Source organism: Ambystoma mexicanum, chromosome 1q (genome assembly GCF_040938575.1).
Source record: "Ambystoma mexicanum isolate Mex_15411 chromosome 1q, UKY_AmexF1_1, whole genome shotgun sequence".
NCBI classification, from domain to species: Eukaryota; Metazoa; Chordata; class Amphibia; order Caudata; family Ambystomatidae; genus Ambystoma; species Ambystoma mexicanum.
In genome coordinates, this window is record NC_090922.1 from 1,190,174,219 (window position 1) to 1,190,197,513 (window position 23,295).

General features: G+C 44.7%; 1 protein-coding gene across 1 annotated transcript in view; it reads right to left on the minus strand.

Moving 5' to 3' along the window:
• Nucleotides 1–23,295, minus strand: part of LRRC7 (leucine rich repeat containing 7) — a 3,010,809-nt gene that overhangs the window by 951,852 nt on the left and 2,035,662 nt on the right. The window contains exon 13 of the mRNA XM_069641926.1: nucleotides 19,790–19,862. Coding sequence (XP_069498027.1) covers nucleotides 19,790–19,862 — 73 coding nt within the window. The remainder of the gene's footprint in view (nucleotides 1–19,789; nucleotides 19,863–23,295) is intronic.

A 23,295-nucleotide genomic window follows, 5' to 3' on the forward strand; every position in this document is an offset into this window, starting at 1 on the left:
TGATGGTATTTGTGGTTACTGTCTAATCGAGTTGGTTTTATGGTTGATGTTGGTTCCACCTGAGGTTCCCGCACGTGGTTTCATTAACGGGCAGGCTCCCTGGCCGAGTGGGGCGTGGCCACAGTGGATCTTAACATCTGGTGCGGCAGTGAGCGGGTCGAATTCCTCTCACCGGGGGTGCTTGGGTCGTGACGTCCTAGGCGATGTTTTGGATGAGAATGGTGTGAAGGGATTCTCCCATTTTCCCTCTTCAGTCCCCCCTCTGGTTGACTTGTCGACCACAAAATTATACACTCTCTTGTCTCTGCGTGCTCGCCATACCTTCGTTATTCCTGCCAAGTGTCCGTACTGATTCACATGATCTTCAAATGACCAGTACATATAGACGCATCCAGCACCAGGTTTGCAATAAACACACTTTGCAACGTAACTTTTCGAGTTCCTTGGGTTCTCTACTTTTACTGATGGTGGATACAAGTTTGCATCTACTATCTGCTGGCGTAACCGCTCACGTTCCTTTATAATGATGTCTGTGTGTGGGTCGTCTTCAGCTGGCATTAGGACGTGCATGCCGATCATTTCTTCAGCAGTACGCGTTGATCTTGTTTTCCATACCTTAATCCACATCAGGACAGCTAGTCCTAAAATTATGCACCCTGCCACAATATTAAGACCATCTGAGAGCCAAGATGGCATCCAGGACCAAATGTAAGAGAACCAGCTACCGTCCTTCTTCACTCCCTTTGCTTCCTCTTCCATTTTGGCGTGCATCTTGGCCAGCTGTGATACTGCCTCAGAAAGCGTGCCAGTGTCCTCGTCGTTGGCAGGAATAAACGTGCAACACCAGCTCCCAATTTTAGTGCAAACACCTCCTTCCATTGCTGTCAGGAGGTCCAGCACATATCTGTTCTGAAGTGCTACCATCAGGATTGCCCTCAGTTCTTCTTTTATCGTGTTGAATCCATTAACTGTGGAGTTTATCGTCATCATCAGCTCCCATCTGGTAATCTGGAGACACTTCGCATTTGCATATGCCTGCACCCCTGGATGTATTATGGAGTCAAAGAACATTGCCGCTCTGCTAAACAGTCTGTGTGCTGGTGGGATGTCACTCAGAGCTGTTTCTGACCTTCCCCACAGGTAGTTCCCCGTCAGTGGTTCTCCTTGTCTTTTCACTCTGGACAGGCTTGTCATATCGTTCCGTTGCTTGCTTCCTCCTATCTTCACTAACCTTTTCTTCCTTTTATTCCCTTCGTCCATCTTAGGGAAGTTCTCAGTACTACCAAGGATGGTGCGTTGATGTGTACCATAGTGCATACTACATTCCACAAGGGTGGCAAGCTGTGGTATGCCTTTGCTCCGCAGGCCCAATAGTGATCCATCAGAACTGCTGTTCCAGCACCCCCCTCAGAAATCGTTATTCTTTTGCAATCATCATTTCTTCCAACATCAACTTCTCCATCATGCTGATAACACAGTGTTGGTGCTGTGAGTGGAAGTATCGCTATTAGTTCCTCCTCCTTATCTAACCATGTGACCAGTGCTGCACTCCTTGTCCATTCATAGTAACATTTGTCGTTCTCTTCGTGAACTGTCATCACCGATGACTTAGCTAAGGTTAGCATTTGACCCCCTACAACTCTGTCCACCCATCCGTCTTTAGTGTATACTTTGCCATATATTAATATTAGTGGTCTTTCCCAGCATCCTGGTTCACCAGCAACTTCTTTTGCGTGCCATTTGCATGATAGGTAGTTCAATGTAACCTCCTTTGTGTCTCCTTTGTCGGTCCATCCGTCATGTACTGGAGCCCTTGCGTCAGCTCCCAGTAGTTGTCATACATTGGTAGTGTTTTGATAAAGTTGTCTTCGTAGGGGTATGTAGACCTTGATTTCCATCTTAGTGTTGCTTTTCTTCCTTGAAATCGCCCTCGTGTTTGGAACAAAGCCAAGTATATCAGGCACTCAACTGATGTTGCGGGTACCTCAGTTGCCACAAATGTTCTTGATGCGCTCATGGCGTATGGGATCAACGAGCATACATAGCAGTTGTCCTTAGTTGTGCCTTTACCAATTTTGGACATGTGCTTGTACCACATGTTGTTTGAGAAGTGTGCAGATTCTGTAATGTATGTATCTACCCCATGTGTATCAATAGAAACACTACGTTTATCTCTATGTTGTGCTTCGTACTACTTGTACCACCTGACGCGGTACTCATTGCAGCCATGGTAGGGGGGGGGTTAGTAGAGAGTGATGCCATAACATAGGAAGAATAATATGCCTGCAAGACAGCGGCAGTAATCAGACCAGTGGTAAAAAATATCCCTATCATTTTTATTACAGTTGCTAATACCACTGGCATACCTCTCTTACCTCTGCTGCGGTCCTGCAGCCAATTTACTTTTAGATGATATAGATGCCCGTCTGAAAATTTCTCAAAATATGCGTTATTTGTTAGTATCTTTTAGTTAAGCCCTGCCTATCAAGTAATTGTTCAATGCCCAGGCGAAAAGCTGTTCCCACCATCCTATCTCTTAGGGCGGGTAATGCTGTGTGGAGATATGGGAATGATTAAACTATTATCATAAGGAATGTGTTATAATACAAACGTATTCTTCTTTTGTTTAAGTGTTTTGGTCTTTTTATAATGTAGACAAACTGGTGTGACAGTGCTTCTGGGGTGTTGTCGTTCGCGGGCAGCATTTACCCCTGGGCAATGACGTATGCTTTAGTGGCATATATTCGCTTCTCTTCACATTACATATACAACATTACTGCGCGGTACCTGCATGTGCAAGACAAAAAAAAAGAAGAGAACATGCACGTGTCTACATAGTGTTGTGTATTTTGCAATTTACTTGGGCAATCTTTTTAGCTCATTGGTGGTTGGTGGGGGTTCTTTATTTATCTGGGATCTCGTGATCATAGGGTGGGCTATGGGTGGCTGGTCGTTTATGTCCATTGGGGGGTTTGATGTCTGGGCTGTGTCGTTGTTGTCGTCAGTTGTCATTGCTGATGCGTTGACCCCTTCATTGATGTGATGGGGTCTGTGCTTTGTAGGGCTTGATGTCATGGATGTGTGTCCATGCGTTTTTTCCCTTGATTTTTATAGCTCTAGGAGCTATTTTCATGGGGCCCTGTGAACCGTGGACTACTCCATTTCCTGTTAAAATTCCATAGGAGGACCTGGTCCCCCTCTTTTAATGCCCACTGTGCAGTTTGTTCCTGTTCTTCGTTTTCTGTTTCTCCTTGTTGATTGTTCTTCGACCCACCCCGTGTCCGTTCAATCTGTTGAGAGATAAAAGCGACACTAGTAACCAGGGAAGAGACATATTCATACATTTCTTCAACAAAGACATTGTGTGTAGCATGGAAATCTGTTGTTGCTCTTGATGGCGGTGTGAGTGGAAGGTACATTTGGCATCCAGTCTCCACCTCGTGGGGTGTGAGGTGATTGTCCGACACTGGCCTATTTCTCAATTCAAACAAGGGCAAGGGGAGGCAGTAAAGCACACTCTTTTTGGTTGTTTGCTGAATTTTTGCTATCTCTTCTTTTAGGAGGCCGTTGAGGCGTTTGCAGACGCCATTTGCTTGTGGGTGAAACGCGCATGCAAACTTATGCTTTATTCCCAAGCGGGCAGTTATGTGTTGTAACATTTCATTGGCAAAGTGTGGGCCATTGTCAGACCGCAGCACATCGCACACTCCCCACCTCGGGAACACCTCCCTTAGCAGAAACTTCGCTGCTCTGAAGCCGTCTGCATGGGAGCATGGAATGGCCTCAATCCACCTAGAAAATGGACATACTACTACAATCATGTATCTGTACCCTTGACATACATTGATCATGTCAATGTGTAGGTGCTGGAAGGGTCATTCGGGCCGGTGTATAGTACCTTTGATCGCTTGCAGCGTGTGACCGGCCGTTAATTGCTGGCATGTGAGACAATTACTAATGAAGTTTGCAACGTGTGAATTTAGCTCGGAACAGAACCATGCTTCCTTTATTAATGTTGCAATCACTTCTTTTCCTGTGTGTGTGGGCTGGTGTAGTTGGGCCAAAGCTGTTTTCAATAGGGCCAGGGGCATCACTAATCTCCCTGTATTATTCTGTCACCATAATGGGTCTGTGGGGGACATTGTGCATCCTCTTTTGACCCATAGTTCCTTTTCTGCCATAGCTGCTGCTGCCTGTAGCTCCATTATTTGTATTTCAGGGATGTGTGTGTACCCATCCTTCATCAACATCTGTCTTGCCCCCACTTATCTTTTGGTTTTTCTGGGAGGGCCCACGTCTCACCAAAGAATGCAGCATATTTAGCATGTGCGTCTGCTGTTTCATTACCATTTGATATTGGATCATCCCCACTTGTATGGGTCTGACATTTCACTAGAGCTACTTATTTAGGGTCCTCAGTTACTTCAATTAGTTCAGCAAGTAGTAGAGCATGCTGCACCGGAGTGCTGTCTGCTCTTCTGAACCCTCTTTGTTGCCATTCTATTAACCCTGAGTGCACTGTTGATGTGACGTTTGCACTGTCAGAATATATTGTCACCCTCTTGTTATTGCTCTCTTGGAGGGCTAGAATCAGTGCTACTAGCTCTGCTGCTTCTGCTGAATAGTGTTGTGGTAACTGGATGCATTTTACTGGAACGTAAGTCCAATCGTCCCTCAGTCGTACCACTGCTGCGGCTGTTCTTCTCACCCCATCACTCTGGTCAATTGTTGAGGATCCATCTATGTACATTATCTCTCCCCCCTCTAGCACATTTTCCTCAACTTTCCTTGTGCTTGAGTAAATTTCAATGGCCTGTGTGCAGTCATGCGCGTAGTTGCCATCTTCCACTACCTCTGCTATAAACCGTGCTGGGTTTACGTTGCTGCACCTCACAATTTTCAATTCAGGTCTGGACAGTATTATTTCACAACTTGTTGCTCTTTCAGTGGTCAATGTGGATTTTGGTTTATTCAATATTGCAAAAAGAGCATGTTCCACGTACAGTGAGGTGGGGCACCCCATTGTTATTAAGGATGATTTTTCTACCGCAAATGCTGTTGCGGCCAGGCTCTGTTCGCACGGGTAGTGACCCATCATAACAGGATCCAAATGTCCACTGTAAAATGCCACTGGTTTGTGTCCCATGCTTGTTTATTGTGTCAGTACCACTTTCATTACTGCTGTATCACAATGTGAACATATGTAGAAGTGCTCTTCATAGTTGGGGGTGGCTAGTACAGGTGCAGTTGAGATGGCATGTTTTAATTCATTGAAGGCCTCTCATTTCCCTTGTCCATCCCAACCTTCTCTCCCCCTCTGTGCTTCTCTGAGGGCATCAAGCAGTGGTCCTATGTATGAACTGTAATAAAAAACCCATGCCCTGCAGTAGTTACATAGGCCCAAAAATTGCTCCAATTCTCTCACTGTCTGTGGCTGTGGTGTGTTCGTTATGGCTTGTGCCCTTTGTGGTGTAATGTTTCTTCCTTTTTGTGAAATGAGCTGGCCTACGTAGAGCACTTGCTCTTGGCAGTACTGCAATTTCTCCTTGTCTACCTTGTACCCTTTCTCGGCTAACACTGTGAGCATTTTTACAGAGTCTCTCCTGCACTTCTCCTCTGTGGTGCTGCAGATGATGATGTCATCTACATACTGCAGCACCGTACTTTCCATGTCTATGTTTCCCAAATCCAGTTGTATCTCTCTGTTAAAGATGGATGGTGACTCGCAGTACTCTTGTGTGTTTCCATTTTGCATTGTGGTATGTGAAACTTGTTAGATCTTGTGAGTCAGGGTGTAGAGGTAATGAGAAGAAGGCGTTTTTGAGGTCAATCACAGTGAACCGTGATGCCTCTGCTGGTATTCCACACAGTATAGTGGCTGGGTTAGCCGCTTTAGGGTATTCTGCTTCTCAAATGTGGTTGATGGGCCTTAGATCTTGTATGAAATGCCAGGACCCTCCCTTTGCGTTACGCACAGGATACACTGCAGTGTTGCATGGGGACTCTGATGGTACCAGTATTCCTCTATTCACTAGGGGAGTTTTTGTTTCATAGATCCCCTCATATGCTTCTTTGGACTTTGGGTACTGCTTTACCCTAGGCAGCATTGCCCCTTTTTTCAACTTTATTTTGCAATTTATGCAACCTACGTCATATGGACTAGTGGTCAATAGAGATGCTGGTACAGCTGCTAAATCATCCTCATAGAATGGCACTTCTGTAGTGGCAGGTGCCTCTAGTGCCATTGCCATCTTTTGTGCTAACTCTTTGTATGTCACTCTCAACCAAATGTTGACGCTCATCTCAAACACCATCTCCCCATCTCCTTTATCGTCCGAGAAAAGCTCTTCATCTGATACCTGTGTTAGTCGGCATCCTTCTGCTGATGCTATTACTGCTCTCCATGCTTTCCCCTCCCTATCCTGGGCATGAACTGCAATGTAGTATGTGGCTGCCACAATACTCTCAATGCTCACTGATATCATGGCCCCTTCCTTTTCACTAACCAGGGTTACCGGTCTGAAAAGGTAAGCTGCTGGTCACCTCCAAATGTTGCCCTCAATTCCTGGTAGCCCTGCTATTGCCATGTCCGTTCCATATTGGAATATGTCTCCATCTACTGGTTCTGCCCTGGCCACTGTTTTGCCACAATAAGCCTGTAGGATGTGGCGTGCTGTGAGCATGTTAATGCCTGGTGTAGAGCATACTTTTCCTTTGTCAGTAAAGGAGATGGTCATGTTCAGCCTGCTCAGAATGTCTCTCCCTAGTATGTTTACTTGTGATTGCTTTGAGTATAGCAGTGGGAGAGACATATCGTGATCTCCAACAGATAAGGAGATGTTATCAGTGAAGGGAACCAACCCTCGAGTCCCAGAAAATCCTTGAGTGTGCATAGCTTTGCCTGACAAGTTGAACTTTCCCTCCCTTATACATGACCTAGTGGCCCCTGTGTCAACTAGGAAGGAAAATGTTTTGTCACCTATCGCCACCTGTATGCGTGGTTCCTCCGCAGGGTTAGGTGTTACTGATAGGATGGGACACATCAAAGACATCTGTGGGCTGTACTACTGTGAGTATAGTGCCTATTCGCTCCTTGTGTAAGGGTTATGACCCAATATTGTCACACTCCCCAGCTGTGTCTGTTGTATAGGTGTGTTAGTGGATGATATTGCATTGTCCTTTATTTGTGTAAGCTGTTGCACTGTTTGGACCTGTTGTTGTTGTGTTGTAACCGCCTGTTGTTGTGGTTGGTGTTGTACTTGTGGTTGTTGTGGTGTGTATGTTTGAAGTTGTTGCCGGGGTTGCAGTGGTGCTTGCTCTTGTGGTAGTGTTCCCACCCCCTGTTGTGGCTGCTGTTGTTGGTAGAATTGTTGTTCCCCGTTATGCCCTTGCTGCCTTGTTCTCCCCAAGCTGCTTGTGCCGGTCAAATTCTACAAATGCGTGACATGTGTCCTACCAGCCCACATATCCAGCATGTTGGTGGCTCTCGTGCTTGCCATGGGTATCTCCCTGTGTTGTCTGAGTACCCCTGCTGTCCGTATTGATTGTAAACCCAGAACCCTCCCCCTTGTTGTGGTGCCGCTGGGCCAAATCCCCTCCCTCTCATTTGTCCGCCCCACCCCCTGTAGTTGTTTGAGTGCCCATTTCCCATGTGCATATAACCCCCTCCCATCTGTGTTGTGTATGGTGGGGGTGGTGGCATCTGCTGTGTCGTCATTTGCGCTTGCTGTAGTGGTGCTGTCTGTTGTTGTGTAGTGTCTTGTGTTACTGAGACCTGGGTGGGGCCTGTTATAAGTGCTCCCGCAATGGCATATTGGGATAGTTTATTTTTAACCAATTTGGCTTCCTCTGCCTTTCTATCTTCCTCCTTTTGTTTCATCTTTTCCTGCCACATCCTGCAGTGGTGCACTATTGTCAGCTGTATCTCTGGACATGCCTTAGCTTCCATTCCCACTAGTTTCTGTCTCTGCACTTGTTCTGGGAGCCCTTGTATCAGTATGTGATAAAATAATTGCTAGTGTTTTGTCCCACGGTTCCTGCGTTTCCAGGCGCCACTTCTCCTGAATCTCCTGGATGTAATCAATAGGATCTTCATTCTCACGCATCTTGCGTGACGTTATTGCTCCTATGTCTGAGGTGTAAGGGTATTGGACCCTCAATGCCTGCCATAGCGCGTGCCTACAGTTAGCAAATGGCGCTCCATCATGTGACGTGTCGCTTATTGTTACCCCTGGGAATCCTGCACTCTTCCAAATGTCATCTGCAGCATCCCCTAGTATTGAAATTGGCAACCCCTTCACCCACCGCTAACCTTTGTACTGCAGTGTGTTTTTCCATTTCATATATTCACTTCCGAGCTCCTCTACTCAGAGATGGAAGTCTGCATTTGATATTTTCTTTGTCTGCATGTTTCCATGGGACATATTGTGGTCTAGATCCCCCCCTCTCTAGTAGTGGCATTAAATTGTACTCCCGCGCCTCCCCCGGCGTCCGTCTGTGTGGAGATATGTCAGTGTATTCGTCGTCTTTTTCCATGTTAGATAACTTCGATACTGTCAATATTGTAGTATGTTACTCTATTACTTCCTATGTTCTTTTTCCCCCTTCTGTTACCTTCCTGCCCCATCCTGTGTGTGTCAACTCGTTCTTCCTGTCTGCACCCTGGGAGGTCTCTAAGTCGGTTAACATATGGCATGTGTAGTGCAGGTGGTGTCAGTGGTCGTGGTGTTTTTCTGTCTATTTGCCTATTTTTCATTCCTTCTGTGTTTAGCTCTCCCGATGTCCCACATTCCCAAGATGACCCGCAGTCAGTGCGTGTTATGTATAATTTGCCTAGACCTTCCCTATTTCCATCACTTCGCCCTCGACATGATCCTTCCTCCTCCTCGCTGCAGAATCCATCTGGAAATGTCAATCCCCAGTCTGTGCGTTTTCCCCCCACTGTGACAGTCTTTAGAACTATTAAGTCTATGTCCGTGTACTCACCTCCCTTCTCCGCGGCCCCTTGTGTTGATGTTGTCGCAACTTCCTTATCCTGGCGCGTATACTTTTTTGCCCCATGTTCCTTCCTCCACTCTCCTCGTTCTTCATTCTTTGTCTTTACCACTTCACCACCTATTTCTGCTCGTGCTCTGCAAAGTTCATCCACTACCACGTCGCTCACCTTTCCTAATATCTTTTCCTCCTCTTCCTTGCTCCCCATATTCCGACTCCCTTGTCAGTATACTTTCTATAACCTTCCCTTCTTCATATTTTCGCCCGCTTTCTGATATAATTTTGTTTTTCCATAGTCCCATTTCCCTGTCATTCTCTTCTCGCTCCTCCTCCTTCCTTCTCATTTCCCGTTGTTCCATGTGTGCCACTCTTTCTGCTATCGCCCTTATGCGCACTTCTTTTTTCCTTTTTTCTTCCTCTTGTTCCTTCACCCTCACCTTCTCTTCTTTATTTGCTTTCTTTTCTTCCTTTCTTTCCTGTGCTTCCTGCTCGAACTGTCTGATCAGTGTGCTCCGTACTTCCCTTAATTCTGCCAGTCTTAAATCTCTTCCTCGTCCTGTGACATTTGTCCTTCCACCTTTTTACTTACCCCGTGCCCTGTCTGTAGGTAGTCCATCTCTACCTTACCTACCTGTCTCACTGCTTCTTGCTCTTCCCCTGTTAGCTCCCTCGGAGCCTCAGAAGCACCTGTGCTGCTATCCATTCGTCTGGTCCTACATTTGCTAAATCTCCCAGGACCTTTTTTCCGTCCCCGTTCTCACCAGTTTTTGTTTTGTTTCTGCTGTGCTCCTCACCCCACCCCCTTTTGGTAGCTATTTGTTGGCGCGTATGGTGGTGGGCTGTATGAAGGGTTGGAATATCCCTCAGCGGCTGTTAGTTGTGATCGGGCAGCTTCTCTTAGTTATGTTACTGGATACAAACCCCTTCCTCCTTCTTCACTTCTTTAGCTATCAGTGTTTCCTCTGCACCTTCCTTCTTTACCTCTGAAACTGCGAACAATCCTTCCGACTCTTCCTCACTTTCTTCAGCACTGGTGGGTTTTTTGGCGCTGCACCCCGCTCCCCTCCTTTCACCTTATCCTTCTTTACCTCTTTCTCCCCCTTTACCTCCTGCATGGCCAACATCCCTGGTGCTCCTGGTGCACACCCCTGGAACATCTTCCAGAAGTCGAACATTTCTAAATGACTCGCTAGCTACTTTACCCTTGTATGTATAGTGTAGATATGCTAGCAGGGAGTGTTGGGTACACATATCAAAGCTGCCGTTGGGCGGCCAGGGTATCCTTAGCTTGTTGTCCGTTCCTTGTGTCCACTCAATACTATACTTTACTATTTTATCTCTGTGCGGTGTTAATGTTGCGCAGATGTGTTGAAGTGGTGTTGTTAAAGTGCTTGCTCTGAGCCCTAATCCCGCCCCCGCCCCTATTCCATAGTATGTGAACATGTTACAATTTTACTCTTTTCAATACCACCCCTTTACCTGGCCCCGTAAATTGGGGACTTCCGACTGTCTGCTGTAAAGAAAAGCAATCTTTTTATTACAATGCTTTTACTGTCCTTCTTTCCCGATGTTCAATTATGGCCCCCTTCGGCCGCGGCGCATGAATTCCCCTGCGGCTGAATGTCCTGTGTGGTGTGCTTTTGAGCTGCCCCACCTTCCTGTGCCGGCGGTACTTGGCACACCCTCAACTTGGTTCCTCCTCCTCCCCTGTCCTCACTGCCTGCGCAGTTTTATACTTCCTTATCCCCTCCTGCCTGTCACACTGCCCTCTGGTGCAACCCCCTTGTCGAGCGCGGGCCGACATTCTCCGTGCGCGGCCGCCTCTCCCCCTTCACCCCTCCCTTGCTGCGTTTCCTTGTCTCGATCAGCCCTGGATGAAAACGAGACGATTGTTGTGTCCTATACAAGCCCTATGGGTGACGTCACCGACCTCTACAAGATATTACCGGTACGTACAATTACAGAACCAATGAACGTGTGATACCTTTAACACTCTTATTTCCCGTTAACCCCACAGCTGTCTTCCCACCGCGTCTGGAGTGGAGTATTGAACAATCAATTAACTATTGCAGTTGGTCTGCGCACGCTGCGTTGCCACACGTGTGATACGCCCCCTCTCTAGGGGAGCTTAATCAGCCAATTATCTTCCGCACTTGGGAAACAATCTAGCTACCTCCTGCGGGAATACATCATCTACCCACTAAGCTTCAACACACAATTAGTAGGGATTCTCATCTATTCATTGATCTACAACGTCAATTCATAGGAAAGCCACACCTCCCTCATACAGGTGTCCGCGATCTAGATCAATCAGCGCAATCCGCCAATCATACGTGGGTGCTCGAAGCCCCACCCAATCCGCTCTGTGATGCTATAAGGGACGGCCCTCGTGCCTGTCCCGCTACACCTCACACATCTATCGCCGCTTACTAATCTAAATCTTTTTCAACACACTGTAACAACCGCCCGCCAATCTCTTTACAATTCCTCCCCCCCTCCTGCACAACATTACACTGCTGTTTGTGTGTGCCATACTCACATCAAGTCCTCGCTTGCCGGTGCCGCTCGACTGCGGGCACCCCTCCCAATCAGCTCGCCGCCTCCCCTCGTCTGGACCACATCTGGACACTTGCCAACCGCGGGCGGGATACTTCTCAAGTTGGCTCCCGATGGCCAATCTCCAGATTGCGCTGTCCGGTCGTCTCACAGTTCCACAAGGGTCCTGTAGTGCTCTAAAGGGGGCAACGGCAGAGGGGGCCGTGTTGCCGGGCCACCTTGACGCAAGCAGTCTTGTTGTGGTTTCCCTTAATTTAAGCAGATCTCAACAGATCTCAGCAGTGCCTCCAACTTGTCAGGGTAAATTCCCAGGGGGTGGGGCCGGCAGGGCCGTCCGTGGACCTCCGGGCTAGGGGAGGATTCAACTCCTCCCACGTCCCAAAACGAGTATGAGGGACACACAAGAGCAAGGGTTATACTGCTGATTATTACAGAAACAAGCAGCGACAAACTCTCAGACCATATGCATCCGGGAGGCTCTCATCATTAGTGGGCTTGCAGGCCCTTTTTACAGTTGTATGATGCCCTACATGCGCCACCTGGGAAAACTATCCCCAAAACCTAGCGCATCTTCGGGTTGGCTTCCGGAGTGGTAAGACCAGTATAGTTATCTCTAGGAAAGGTTGTTATTGGGTGAGGAAGGGTCAGGTGGTACGCTCGGCCATCCCCAAAAATTGCTACAATAAAGTTGTTACAAGGGGACACTTGGTGATTGACTAGACTATAGTGGCGTCATGATGCACCCCTCGTATTGTGAAAACAAAGAAATTGATATGAGGCTGGGAAGCCCAAACGAAACACACCAACACAGGTTACAAAGGACATACAAAGTGCTTTATTTAAAAGCTACAACAGTTACCAAAAAGTCAATTGACAAACGGATAGCTATTCGGCTCTCAGAGTAACGTAACGAACTTCAACGAAGGTTCGATGCATTAGTAGAGAGACCGTACATTGGAATACTTGTGCTTTTATACTCTTTATCCAGCCCTGGCCAACCCCCTCGCGGGTTAACCATTCTTGGGACAAGGCCTAGGGTTCCTTGCCAGGTCAATCCTATAATGTATGCATTTTGATCAGTTTCGCTGATATAGTTGTACATTTACACATAGGTCAGGGATAGGACAAGGTCTCAGTTCGCGACCCCGACAAGTGGCCTGCAGGCATATTATTTATTCATGTGTGCGGAGGTCACAACGGCCAGAATCTCACTCAGAATGTCATTCGGCCTCCATTTTGATGTTCAGGGTGACTTCCACATTACAAGAGAACCTAAAATGGCGGCTAAATACAAGATGGCGACTTACACAATTTCTCGTTAAGGTCAAGACCTTGCCGCGGAGTCTATTTACATGATATTTTAGACAACTTGGCGTAGGCCAACACACATTCAAATACTGCGATAGGAGGCAAAATATCATTTCAATTCCAACAGTATTCTGATTGGTTCATCCGTGAGCCCCCAAGCCTGGGATCATCGTTGTTCCCAGCTTGCGGTGTACCTGGTGCTGGCAACAATGTGTCAGTGGTGGACAATGGACAGGTCTGACTATTGGCTAATGTGCATGTCTTTCCCATCGCTGTAGGTGTCCAATTTGTCACTTCATTGTTGCAGACTGTGTCCCAGACGTGAGACCCCAGTGCTTTTCTGTCCCGTAGGGCTTGGCATCGTATCAGGTCGGCTTGGTCACGTGTTGTGGGAGCAGAAATATAAGCATTTGATTTGTATTTCGGCTCTGAGGAGTGTTTAGCAGTGGCAGGTGTGATCTTGGCATGGGGAGCCCGGCATATACATTGCAACATCACAGCCTTGGCTGTGGCTCTCGTTGGGGCTCGCTCTGTGTGATCAGCACTTTGCAGTTTTGTCTGTGGGTGTGTACGGTCCTCTGTGTCATAGCACTGAGTATGTTCTTCGTGTAGGTTGGTGTGTGGGTGACAAAAGTGCATGGTGGCATGTGTGTTCTTTTCTGTTGGCTATGTCGTCATGGCATCTCTAACGATGATGATATTTGTGGTTACTGTCTAATCGGGTTGGTCCATATGGTCGATGTCGGTTCCACCTGAGGTTCCTGCACGTGGTTTCATTAACGGGCAGGCTCCCTGGCCAGGTGGGGCGTGGCCACAGTGGATCTTGACGTCTGGTGCGGCAGTGAGCGGGTCAAATTCCTCTCACCGGGGGTGCTTGGGTTCTGACGTCTTAGGCAATGGTTTGGATGAGAATGGGGGGGGAGGGATTCTCCAATTTTCCCTCTTCAATGCAGCCTCTATTGCAAAGGTTAATGTAGGCCTTTTATCTTTGAACTAATGACTATGTGCTGGTTGCTTATTTTGCACATATGGTGGTTTATTATTATGATAGAATGCTGTGACTAGGATGTTTTGTTACTCATTTGAACTGTTTTACATTGTTATGAAATGTTTTAATTTTCTGTGATTGTATTGACTTTTGTGGCATAGTATTGCCGAAATAAAGAGCTAAGAAGAAGAAATGTGAATTATTTTTCTCAGTTGTTGTACCCTGTTCTGTGACTGTCAGCCAGGCTCTGCGAAACAAGCCGCCAAGGGCATCATTGAATATCTTACATCCTATACCACTCCAGCAACTGTTGCTGCTGTTTGTCTCCTCTGTGGTGCATTGCTGGTCTCAGGGGACCTCTCTGGCACCTTGGGCAGATTCCCCATGCGTTTGATAGTCACCTAGGTAACCTGACATGAGACCACTTTTGAATATTCCCTATCTGTAGACAGCAGGACTTTGCAGATAGTGATTCTCTTGTGAGTCCTCCTGCTGATAGAAATTGTTGTCTTGTGAATGAGGCCACTGTCTACCACACCTTGGCTCAAGATATGAAAGACAAGTATTTTGTGCTTCAGCGAATTGGCGCGGTAGGATGCCATGAAATGCATGCAGAATGTTCAAAACAATAGGTTTTTGGGATATAGGGACTTTAACAAGACCGGTGGGTGATGTGCATTAAGGGAAGTGTTAGGATGACAGGGTAAGCACTGCAGGTTACAGATGGACTCGGGAACCTGGTGAATACCTATATCATGTAGCTGGGGTGCAACATCCACTTTATCCACAGCCTCATTTATTGACCTGAGACATGGCCATTCATTACAGGACCCTCTTCAGGGAATTGCTCATTAGCGTCAATTCATTTTCTAGCCACCTACAACAGTTCAACTCTATTTCACCTAAAGCCTCTCTCGTTTAGCACAGTTCATTAAGATCTGCGACTCCCATCCCACCATTGCAATATTTGGAAGTCCAGTTCCCACAGTATTATTATTAGGGTATTTATTGAGCCTAATAAGCAAAAGAGCGCTATTCACTTTATAGGGAGAAGTACATAGCGACAGAAGCAGATCGCAAGGGATCTATACAAGGCAGCGGGGAGCTAACGGGGGACAGGGAGGGTGGGTGATTTGGTGGCAAGCGATCTACAAACAACCATGCATAATCCCATAGCCAATATGAACAATTTACTTTTAAGATAGAAGCGCAATAAAGGATTATATGCCTTTTTCCACCTCTTCCATATTAACTTTGCTATTCACAGAGGCAATGCATTGTTTACCTTGGCTCTCCATTTGGCAGCGTGTTAACGTCATTGCCTTAGTGTGGACCCCCAGTAGGGTGCTCATGAAGGCCAGGGTCATCCCTAAACTAGTGGATGATGGGCCCAGGGGTAGCATGGGGTAGATACAATGGTCATGTCCTTTTAGGTCCAATCTCAGGGAAGGGGACAGTCACATTGCCACCACAAACACCCCTGCCCCTTTAGGGGAAATGAGGAATGGAGGTGCCACAGAACTGCCAGTGAATGCACTCTTGACAGGTGCAGGGATCCAATTTAAGTCTACAGGGGGAATGAGCGGGTCCGGAATGAGGATGGAAAACTCAACAATCAGACACCCATCACACAAGACCGTAACTGTCAGAGTAGAGAACAGATAGGCAAAGGCAGATGGGCCTATAGCACTATCAATGCCCACAAGCTTAGTCTGGCAGGTTGTGAGTGTGTTTGAGTAGGAGCTGGATACTGTTGAGTGGAGTAGGAGTTTGTTTAAAAAAGGTTAGATGAGGGAGACAGATTTAGCGAACCCCAGGGGACAGCAACTGTTATATATGAGGGTGGGTAAGGCAGATTAGGAGTCGGTTGATCTGAATAAGGACCCAGGAGGTTGAGGAGAGAGCAAAGGGGCTGCGTAAGGCCATACCAGGGAGGGATTTGGATAACATCATGGTAGGCTGAAGGGGAGGTTTAGGAGCCTTGGAGCAGGGGAAGAGAATAAGGAAACCAGACTAAGAGTGCAATAGAGAGAGGCAGAGAGTGGTGGCCATAGAGGGTGCCCCTATTAAGGATGAGGGTGGTGCTCAGTGGAGCAAAGAAGGTCCCAAGAGAGATAAATAATGTAAAGGAGATTTAAACATATTTGAGTGTGACAGTAAGGAGGGGTTGGTGCCCAGAGCAGAGAAAAAGGTGCCATGTAAGATTGCAGAAGCTGGAAGAGAGGTTGGGGAGGACATGCAGGAGGTGGTTGAGACCTATCAGGAGGTTGGTGAAGAAGAATATCAAGAGGTTGGAGTATACATTAGGGAGGGGGTTGAAGAACACTAGGAATTTGGAGATTATCAATACGTGTTAGGTAGCAGGTGGCAGAGTTGTCAGACTTTGGGACAGGAGGCTTGCAACAAGAGAGGAAGACGTAAGTGGTTGAAGAAGATAGTAGGAGAAGGGGAATACCCAGACTAGGGAAGACCACATGGTGCATGAGGAGAATAACAAAGTAACTGAAGGAGGAAGTGGGAAACATGAGAGCTAGCTACAGCAGGAAGGTTCCAATGGATCAGTTCGGCTATAGGCAAATGGTACAGTAGGGAGGAGGAACAAACACAAAGCATGGAACATACATGAAATTGAGATAAGTGAAGGAGAGGATCAAAACTAGGTGAAAGGGATAGTCAGGTCTGGGAGACTCAACCTCTAGAATGACAAGGGGACACCCTGGATTCATGCACCAGAAACTCCAGCTCTATCTCTCACTCATTAAGGGCAGGCCAATAAAACCTGCAGTCTGGGAGCAGACAGGTCTAGCAACTTTGTGGAAGGGTTCAACTATAACTGATATTGTTGATGATGATTTCAAATAAAAATGGTGCATGAAAAAAAAAAAAACCTCACATGGGGACCCCTTTTGATTTAGGGCATAGCCGTGTCCCAGCAAACCCATCCCCAAATCAAAAGATGTGCCAGATTGTGGCCTGCCTTCATGATCCAAGTATACCTGGGCCATATTATAGAAATCATCCTAAGACACCAGTAAAAAAAAGAAAAACTAGGCAGCGTGCATACTGCCCCAGCAGGGTATGCTAATAGGCTCCACTACCTGTGCATGAGGTCCCTACACAAATCTGTACAGTCCAAACTGTGCACATGCTCATGGAGACCTGGATGTTCATAGACAAGTCTTTCAACGCACCACTGGCTGACCTGAAAGGATTTCTTGCTGAATGCACAAGCCATCCTTATTTCAGAAGAGGGCAAGATCCACCAAGAAGGGAGGGCAACCGCTTGTTTTTGGGTTGCCTGTTGGCAACTGTCAAATATCTGCTAACTTCAGCCACCCTATTGTGACTCCACAAACTTGAGTAATGGGACACAACCTCTTACAAATGAGGATTGAAACCTTCTGAATGTGTAGGTCCCAGTTAACGTGCACATATTCCATATTACAGAAAGTACTGCCAACCATGAGGGCTTTTCTGTAGTGTACAATACTCCACATTGCTCAAACAGGTGCAACAGCTTGTTGCACTCCTGGTACAATCTCCACGGGGGCAGGTGTCCAGAAATGCAACATTGTACACATAACTGCATAACATAACACTGTAAGATTTAAGTTAACTGAAACATGTTTTGTGACGAAAATGTATTGTGCATATTGTTTTCATCTCTATCATATACACCTCACAGAAAATGTCCTTAAGCAAAAAGTTTAAATCGAACAGTGTTCCTCTGTCCATCTATGTTACACAAAAATGACTTTAGAGTATTTAAATGCACAAGAAAGCTATAACTGTATTTCAAATGCAATAGACCATATACATATTGTACTTAATTACATGATCAACTTCTGAATGAAGAAAGAAAATACATCATAGCCTTGCAATGCAATAATTCAAAAGACCATGTCTCCAGCAGAGTTTGACCTTTTTAAACTGTGGCAGAGTCAGTAATGATCTTGTGTGTGTGTCTGTTTCATGTATTGGAGCCTAAAACCGCCTTTCAAGTTAAAAATTACCCTAGACGGTGACCTCCAATGCACAGAAATGAAAGAAAACAAAATTGCAATGTCTGATTTAACAGGTCACAGAAATTAAATTGCCTCTTTGGTCATAGGTTCTCAACGCTTTCTTTGCTTTAAAAACCAAAAACATTAGAGTTCAGCAAAGCATTCCCCATAATATAAATCCAAATATGACAGGTTAATACATAAGAATTATTAATAAATGTACATATTTCTATTGCTTTCTCACATTAGAAGTTATTGAAACACGTGGGAGTCAGATTGATCTTGTGATTTCCAAAATGTGAGCCTCAATAATGTGAAAACTTCGTAACAGATGATATGAAGGTAAAAAGGGATTTAATGCCAAACTGATCCAAAACTACAAATGGGGGTAGAGAAGCATCCCACTGTCATGTGATAAAATATATTGGACTACTCAAAACAACATGAAGGATAATTGGGAGTGTCAGTATTTGATGAGAACTAAGTATAAGACCCATCCAATGAAAACTGCTGCCTCAGTTGACACCGTGGGTGTATTTTATCAGTTATTTTAGGCCACACACACTGAAAATAGGGACAGCTATTGGAAAAATGTGCCTTGTCCAACCAGAGAGGAGCTGAGAGAGATTCTACCTTGGTTGTAACTGATGGAAATCCCCATAAAAATTCTGTTTTCCAGATGGAGATTAATGCAGAAAGCTTGCCCAAGACAGGACTAGATTGCCTGAGAGGGATTTTAAAAGCCAGGGACAGATTGGAAGCTGTATTTACCTGGGTGAATTGTCTGCAGCTGTAGATGTCCCTACCTGTCCAGTGACTTTAAAATACAAATCAAAATGGAGTACAACAATCCCTGTGCATTTAGGCAAGTGACCTGGGAATTAGTTAAACTCCTGATAGCAACTAGACGTCTTTTAGCAGAATCTTTTACCAGCTAGGCCACTGAATGGAGACTGGAATGTAGGAGGAGCCTTGTAGAAGTGTATTTAAAATAGTGTGCCCTAGATTCATATTTCACCAGGGCATATAATATTCTCTGACAGTAGCTGAATAAATACATTCTCAAGTTTACACAAGGACAAGGTGTGCCTGGATTTGTGAAAGGCGTAAAACATATTCATAGATTGAGGAAATTATTCAACGTATTGGCAAGTGTAAATCATAGTTTACATGCAAAGAGAAATCCTGACATAACTATAACCTACAAAGTGAAGTGAGAAGGAGTAATTATTTCCAATATCTTCCAAGAAAATGATGTCAATTTAAATGCCCATTGCAAATTTTCCAAATAATATTGCGCACATAGGAAAGGAATGCACATTAAGTGAACTTTCAATGGCAAGCAGACATTAAGTATTTATTCCTGCCCTATCACAAAGTTATATTCAATATTCTGTGTGCCATTATCAATTAACACAGATTCTGTGCTCTTCAAAAATAAAAGCTTCTCTTCTAAACCCAAGCTTCTATTCAGAGTAGTCCAACATCAAACCCTGTATTTTACATACATGCCCAAACTAGAAATCAATCAGACACTATATTTAGAGTAGCATTGATAAGAGCATATGAAAGTTATATGTGATTCCAATGTACATTTTCTCTGATGCCAAAACTTGTCAATGCTGTTAGAGAATACCAATTCAGAGATATATATTGAAACTTCTGATAAAAATATATATATAAACTATGATGCTGGCAAGCAGCAATAATTTGAATGTTTATCCCGTATCTCAAAGATATTAAATCTTCAATAGAATTTAGAAGAACTAGACCAACAGTAAAAAAAGGCAAATTATGTTCTTTTGAGAATAGGCTGATAAACATAATTCAGACTGCATTTCTGGTGATGTAAAGGTTATCTTGTATCATAATATAATCCAATAAAATTGCATCTTTCATTTCTCAAACGTGGATTTGAAATATAATATATTTCACTTACTTTCCAAGTGCATTGGTTAGTACAACCAGCTGATTGTCATCTACTTTTAGTGTTGTAAGTTTTTTTAATAGTCCTGAAAAGAAAGAATGATAATTAATAGACACAAATAGAAAACGTACTTTAACAAATCAAATAGATTTGCTTTAAAGGTATATTTGACAGTTCAAACTCGTAGAAATGCCGTAGTTTAGGCCAGGTTTTAGGGGTGAGTAACTACACAGAAAACCATTTACAGAGGCTCCATAAAAATTGGTATAATATATTATAGTAAGCTACCATCATTTGGAAATTCCTCTTGGAAGAATACACTCAAGGTTATATGAAATACCTGACTACATCACAACTGAATTTTGTGGCATGCTTTAAATGAGGTTTCACTCACTACTGGTTCTTTTAAAGCAACACAGAAAATCACACAGCCTGCATGCTTGCCCTGGCTGCCTCTCGAAAACCTCTTGAAGCAAGGTGGTATTTGCAAATTCTTTGCTTGAATAAACTAAAATTGACTTCTTGTTATACGAGAACATCTAGATAGATCATGTTATGGCACACCATATTATCTTATGTTTTGTTATGTCATATTTAGAATGTCATGTGACTTTGCAGAAATACATTGCAGCTGGTGCTTAAGGTGCCAGAACACCTCTGCATGTAGGCCTTATCATGGACGCTTGCCGGCCTAGAGTGACGTCCTGATAGCCTTCTGCGTACTCTTTTTATAGCCTCACATGTAATTTGATTCTCTGATTTTCAACACTACTGGCTGATACGTCAGTGCACTACAAGTTATGTTATCGATTAATGTTGATTGTCCAAGTACTTTGGAGCAGTAATAAAGTGGTAGGTAGAAATCCTAAAAAAACCCAAACAATTAAAAAAGAGAGGGGAGCTAGTCAGTTTATGAAACGGATCCCATAGCGCCCGCAAGTAGATCTGGAAATGTAATGTGGTTAGCAAGCTCTGCACCCCTCTTGTGACATAGGATGCACATGCTGCCCTCTATTAAGAGTACAAGGTAACTGTAGGCCAGACAGGAAATGATAAAGAAAGGCTGGATTAAGCAGATTACCTCCCATAAGAACCCAATCACAGCCTAAGAGTAGTCCTGCCTCACACACCACTATATCTAGCCCCATAAATGTCTAGTAGACCTCAAAAACCTCCAATAAGCCTAGTCCATGGATTTCCGCCCAGAGAAGTCAGGGTTCAAAACTCACTCTCATTTAAAAGAGCTCATATCCCCTTCCAGCTTTCTTGTCTATGTGACCTGACTCTTTATGTCAATTCATGGTATGGACTATGTAGAATGGTTTAGCCTGACTGGCTTATTGTCTTGGATTCAACATGTCTAGTTTAAGGAACTCATGGTGGCATCAGTAAAGACATACACAAGTGAACACAGTTCAAAGGTGTTTCTTAAACTGTATTAATGGGTGAGATAAACGCCTAATCAAAACCTAAATATAAAATGGGAGCAAGCTATGACCATCAAATAATAATAAGGCAGTCCTAGTGGCGTCTTGTCAAATATAAAGAAACCTATTGCCAATCCTTAGTGCTAAATTACAAAATAGTGTGGGGTAATGTACACCAGAAAAGAATGAAGTGTTCACAAAATGATAAGTCAGGATGGTATAGCCGGGGTCTCCCTTCCCCGTGTATTTAGCACAAGACAAGGTGGGATTCCTGAGCACAACACACAAGTGGGCTTCTCCAGCATGAGGTGACAGTTCTGTTCAGCGTATGTTCAAAGTATGCATAATACAAACAGCTGACACGTTTGATCCCACCTTTCCTGTTTGTCCCACATCAACCACTGCCTTTCACACTTTCTAATAAACTGAATAGGCCATATTCTCTCTCTACAGATGACTATGAATTATTACTAATACTGTGTTGAACAGCGTAACATTATATGCAGTGTAAAACACTTCCACTGCATTAACTTGATATTGAAGACAAGTGGACATACATTAACTGTATTTTCATATATCGGACAAATGTGCACTTAATTGCATGTGATTGCATGTTATTCATTGAGGAAGTTTTCTGCTGTGAAATATAGCAGAGCCCTCAACTGCAGACAGTTGCTCTTGGGATTGACAGACTTATTTCTAATGGTTCCATGTAATAATGTCACCACATAAAATATCGCCATGCAAAAATATCGCCGAAAAATGGTCGTTTTTTGTGGCGACATTATTGCATGGAACATGCGGGGGACATCCCCGCAACCCCCAAATGTATTATTTATTTTTTTTAAATTTGTTTTTTTTCCCCCTTGTCGCCATGTATATGGTCACCCAAAATAATATTGCCACAACATTTTCGCGGCAATATTATTTACAGCGACCATATATGTGGCGATATTATTACCCGACACCTTTCTAATAGCCTGTTCCCCCTTTAGTGCTACAACCCACAGAACACAGCAGAGTCCCATGAAAAATGTGGTCCAGCTATTAGTGCTTGACACAGCAATCTTTTCTGCGGTTAAACACTCTACATTGCATGGCTGGTAAAATGGCTTTAAACTAGTCGTCTTTGCTAATAACTGAACAGTCACCTAAATTCTAAATACAATTATCATGCAATGTAATGCTCTTTTATTTTCATGTTTGTTCCGACTGGTATGCCGAAGGGCTATAAACCCCACAGCGCTTTGAGATCATAGCAATGGCAGTGTGCGCTGATCGAATGGCAAGTAACATAACATAGGAAAACTGTCGATGCAAGTGATGTACCTATTCTGGATTAAATCCATACATTGAGTTAGCCATTCCATTTTTTAACTTCGGGGATCACTTAAATGGAGACACACGAGGTCACTGTAGAAATAACCAGTAGTAAGAGGTGGTCACTGCAGTTGCTCAGTTTACTAGTATTCCTGCCCCTTAAAATGGCAATGGACGCATCACATGGAAATGTACTGTTGGGGCCTTTGCCCTCCACCAGGATCTGCTTCATTCTCGCCACCTCCCTCACTGGCATCCCATTGTATGCACAATTCTCACATCCGATTCCTCTGCCACCCCCAAAAGATTCTCATGTCTTTATACTGCAATGCACCTTTATGCATCCTAGGTGTCATCAGTTTCATTTCTGCTGCCATGTAAATGTGCCAGTTGTTTCCATCTATTTTCTCACTTCTCCAACAATCCCAAGAAATATTCGTGCAGGAGATCTTCTGCACCTGCTTGTTCGACACTGCCTTAAGCAAGCAGCCTATGCTGTTCGTAAGCCTATCTTCATCGCCTCTGGTGGTCCTCATTGTTTCACATCAGATCAGTTCTACCCCAACACCATTTCCCTTATTCGGCTGCAGTAGATATATATGCTGCTTTCTTCTACTTAGAGAGCAAGTGAGTACATGCTGACAGTAAAAAAGCCACTGATGATGCCCAAAGGGGCTGAAACATACCTGGGGATGCTGCTGGTCTCGTTCAGACGTGTGACTTAGCAGTTTGGGCTGGCCTGCCTTTTTTAAGTGGGACTAAGGCAATGCC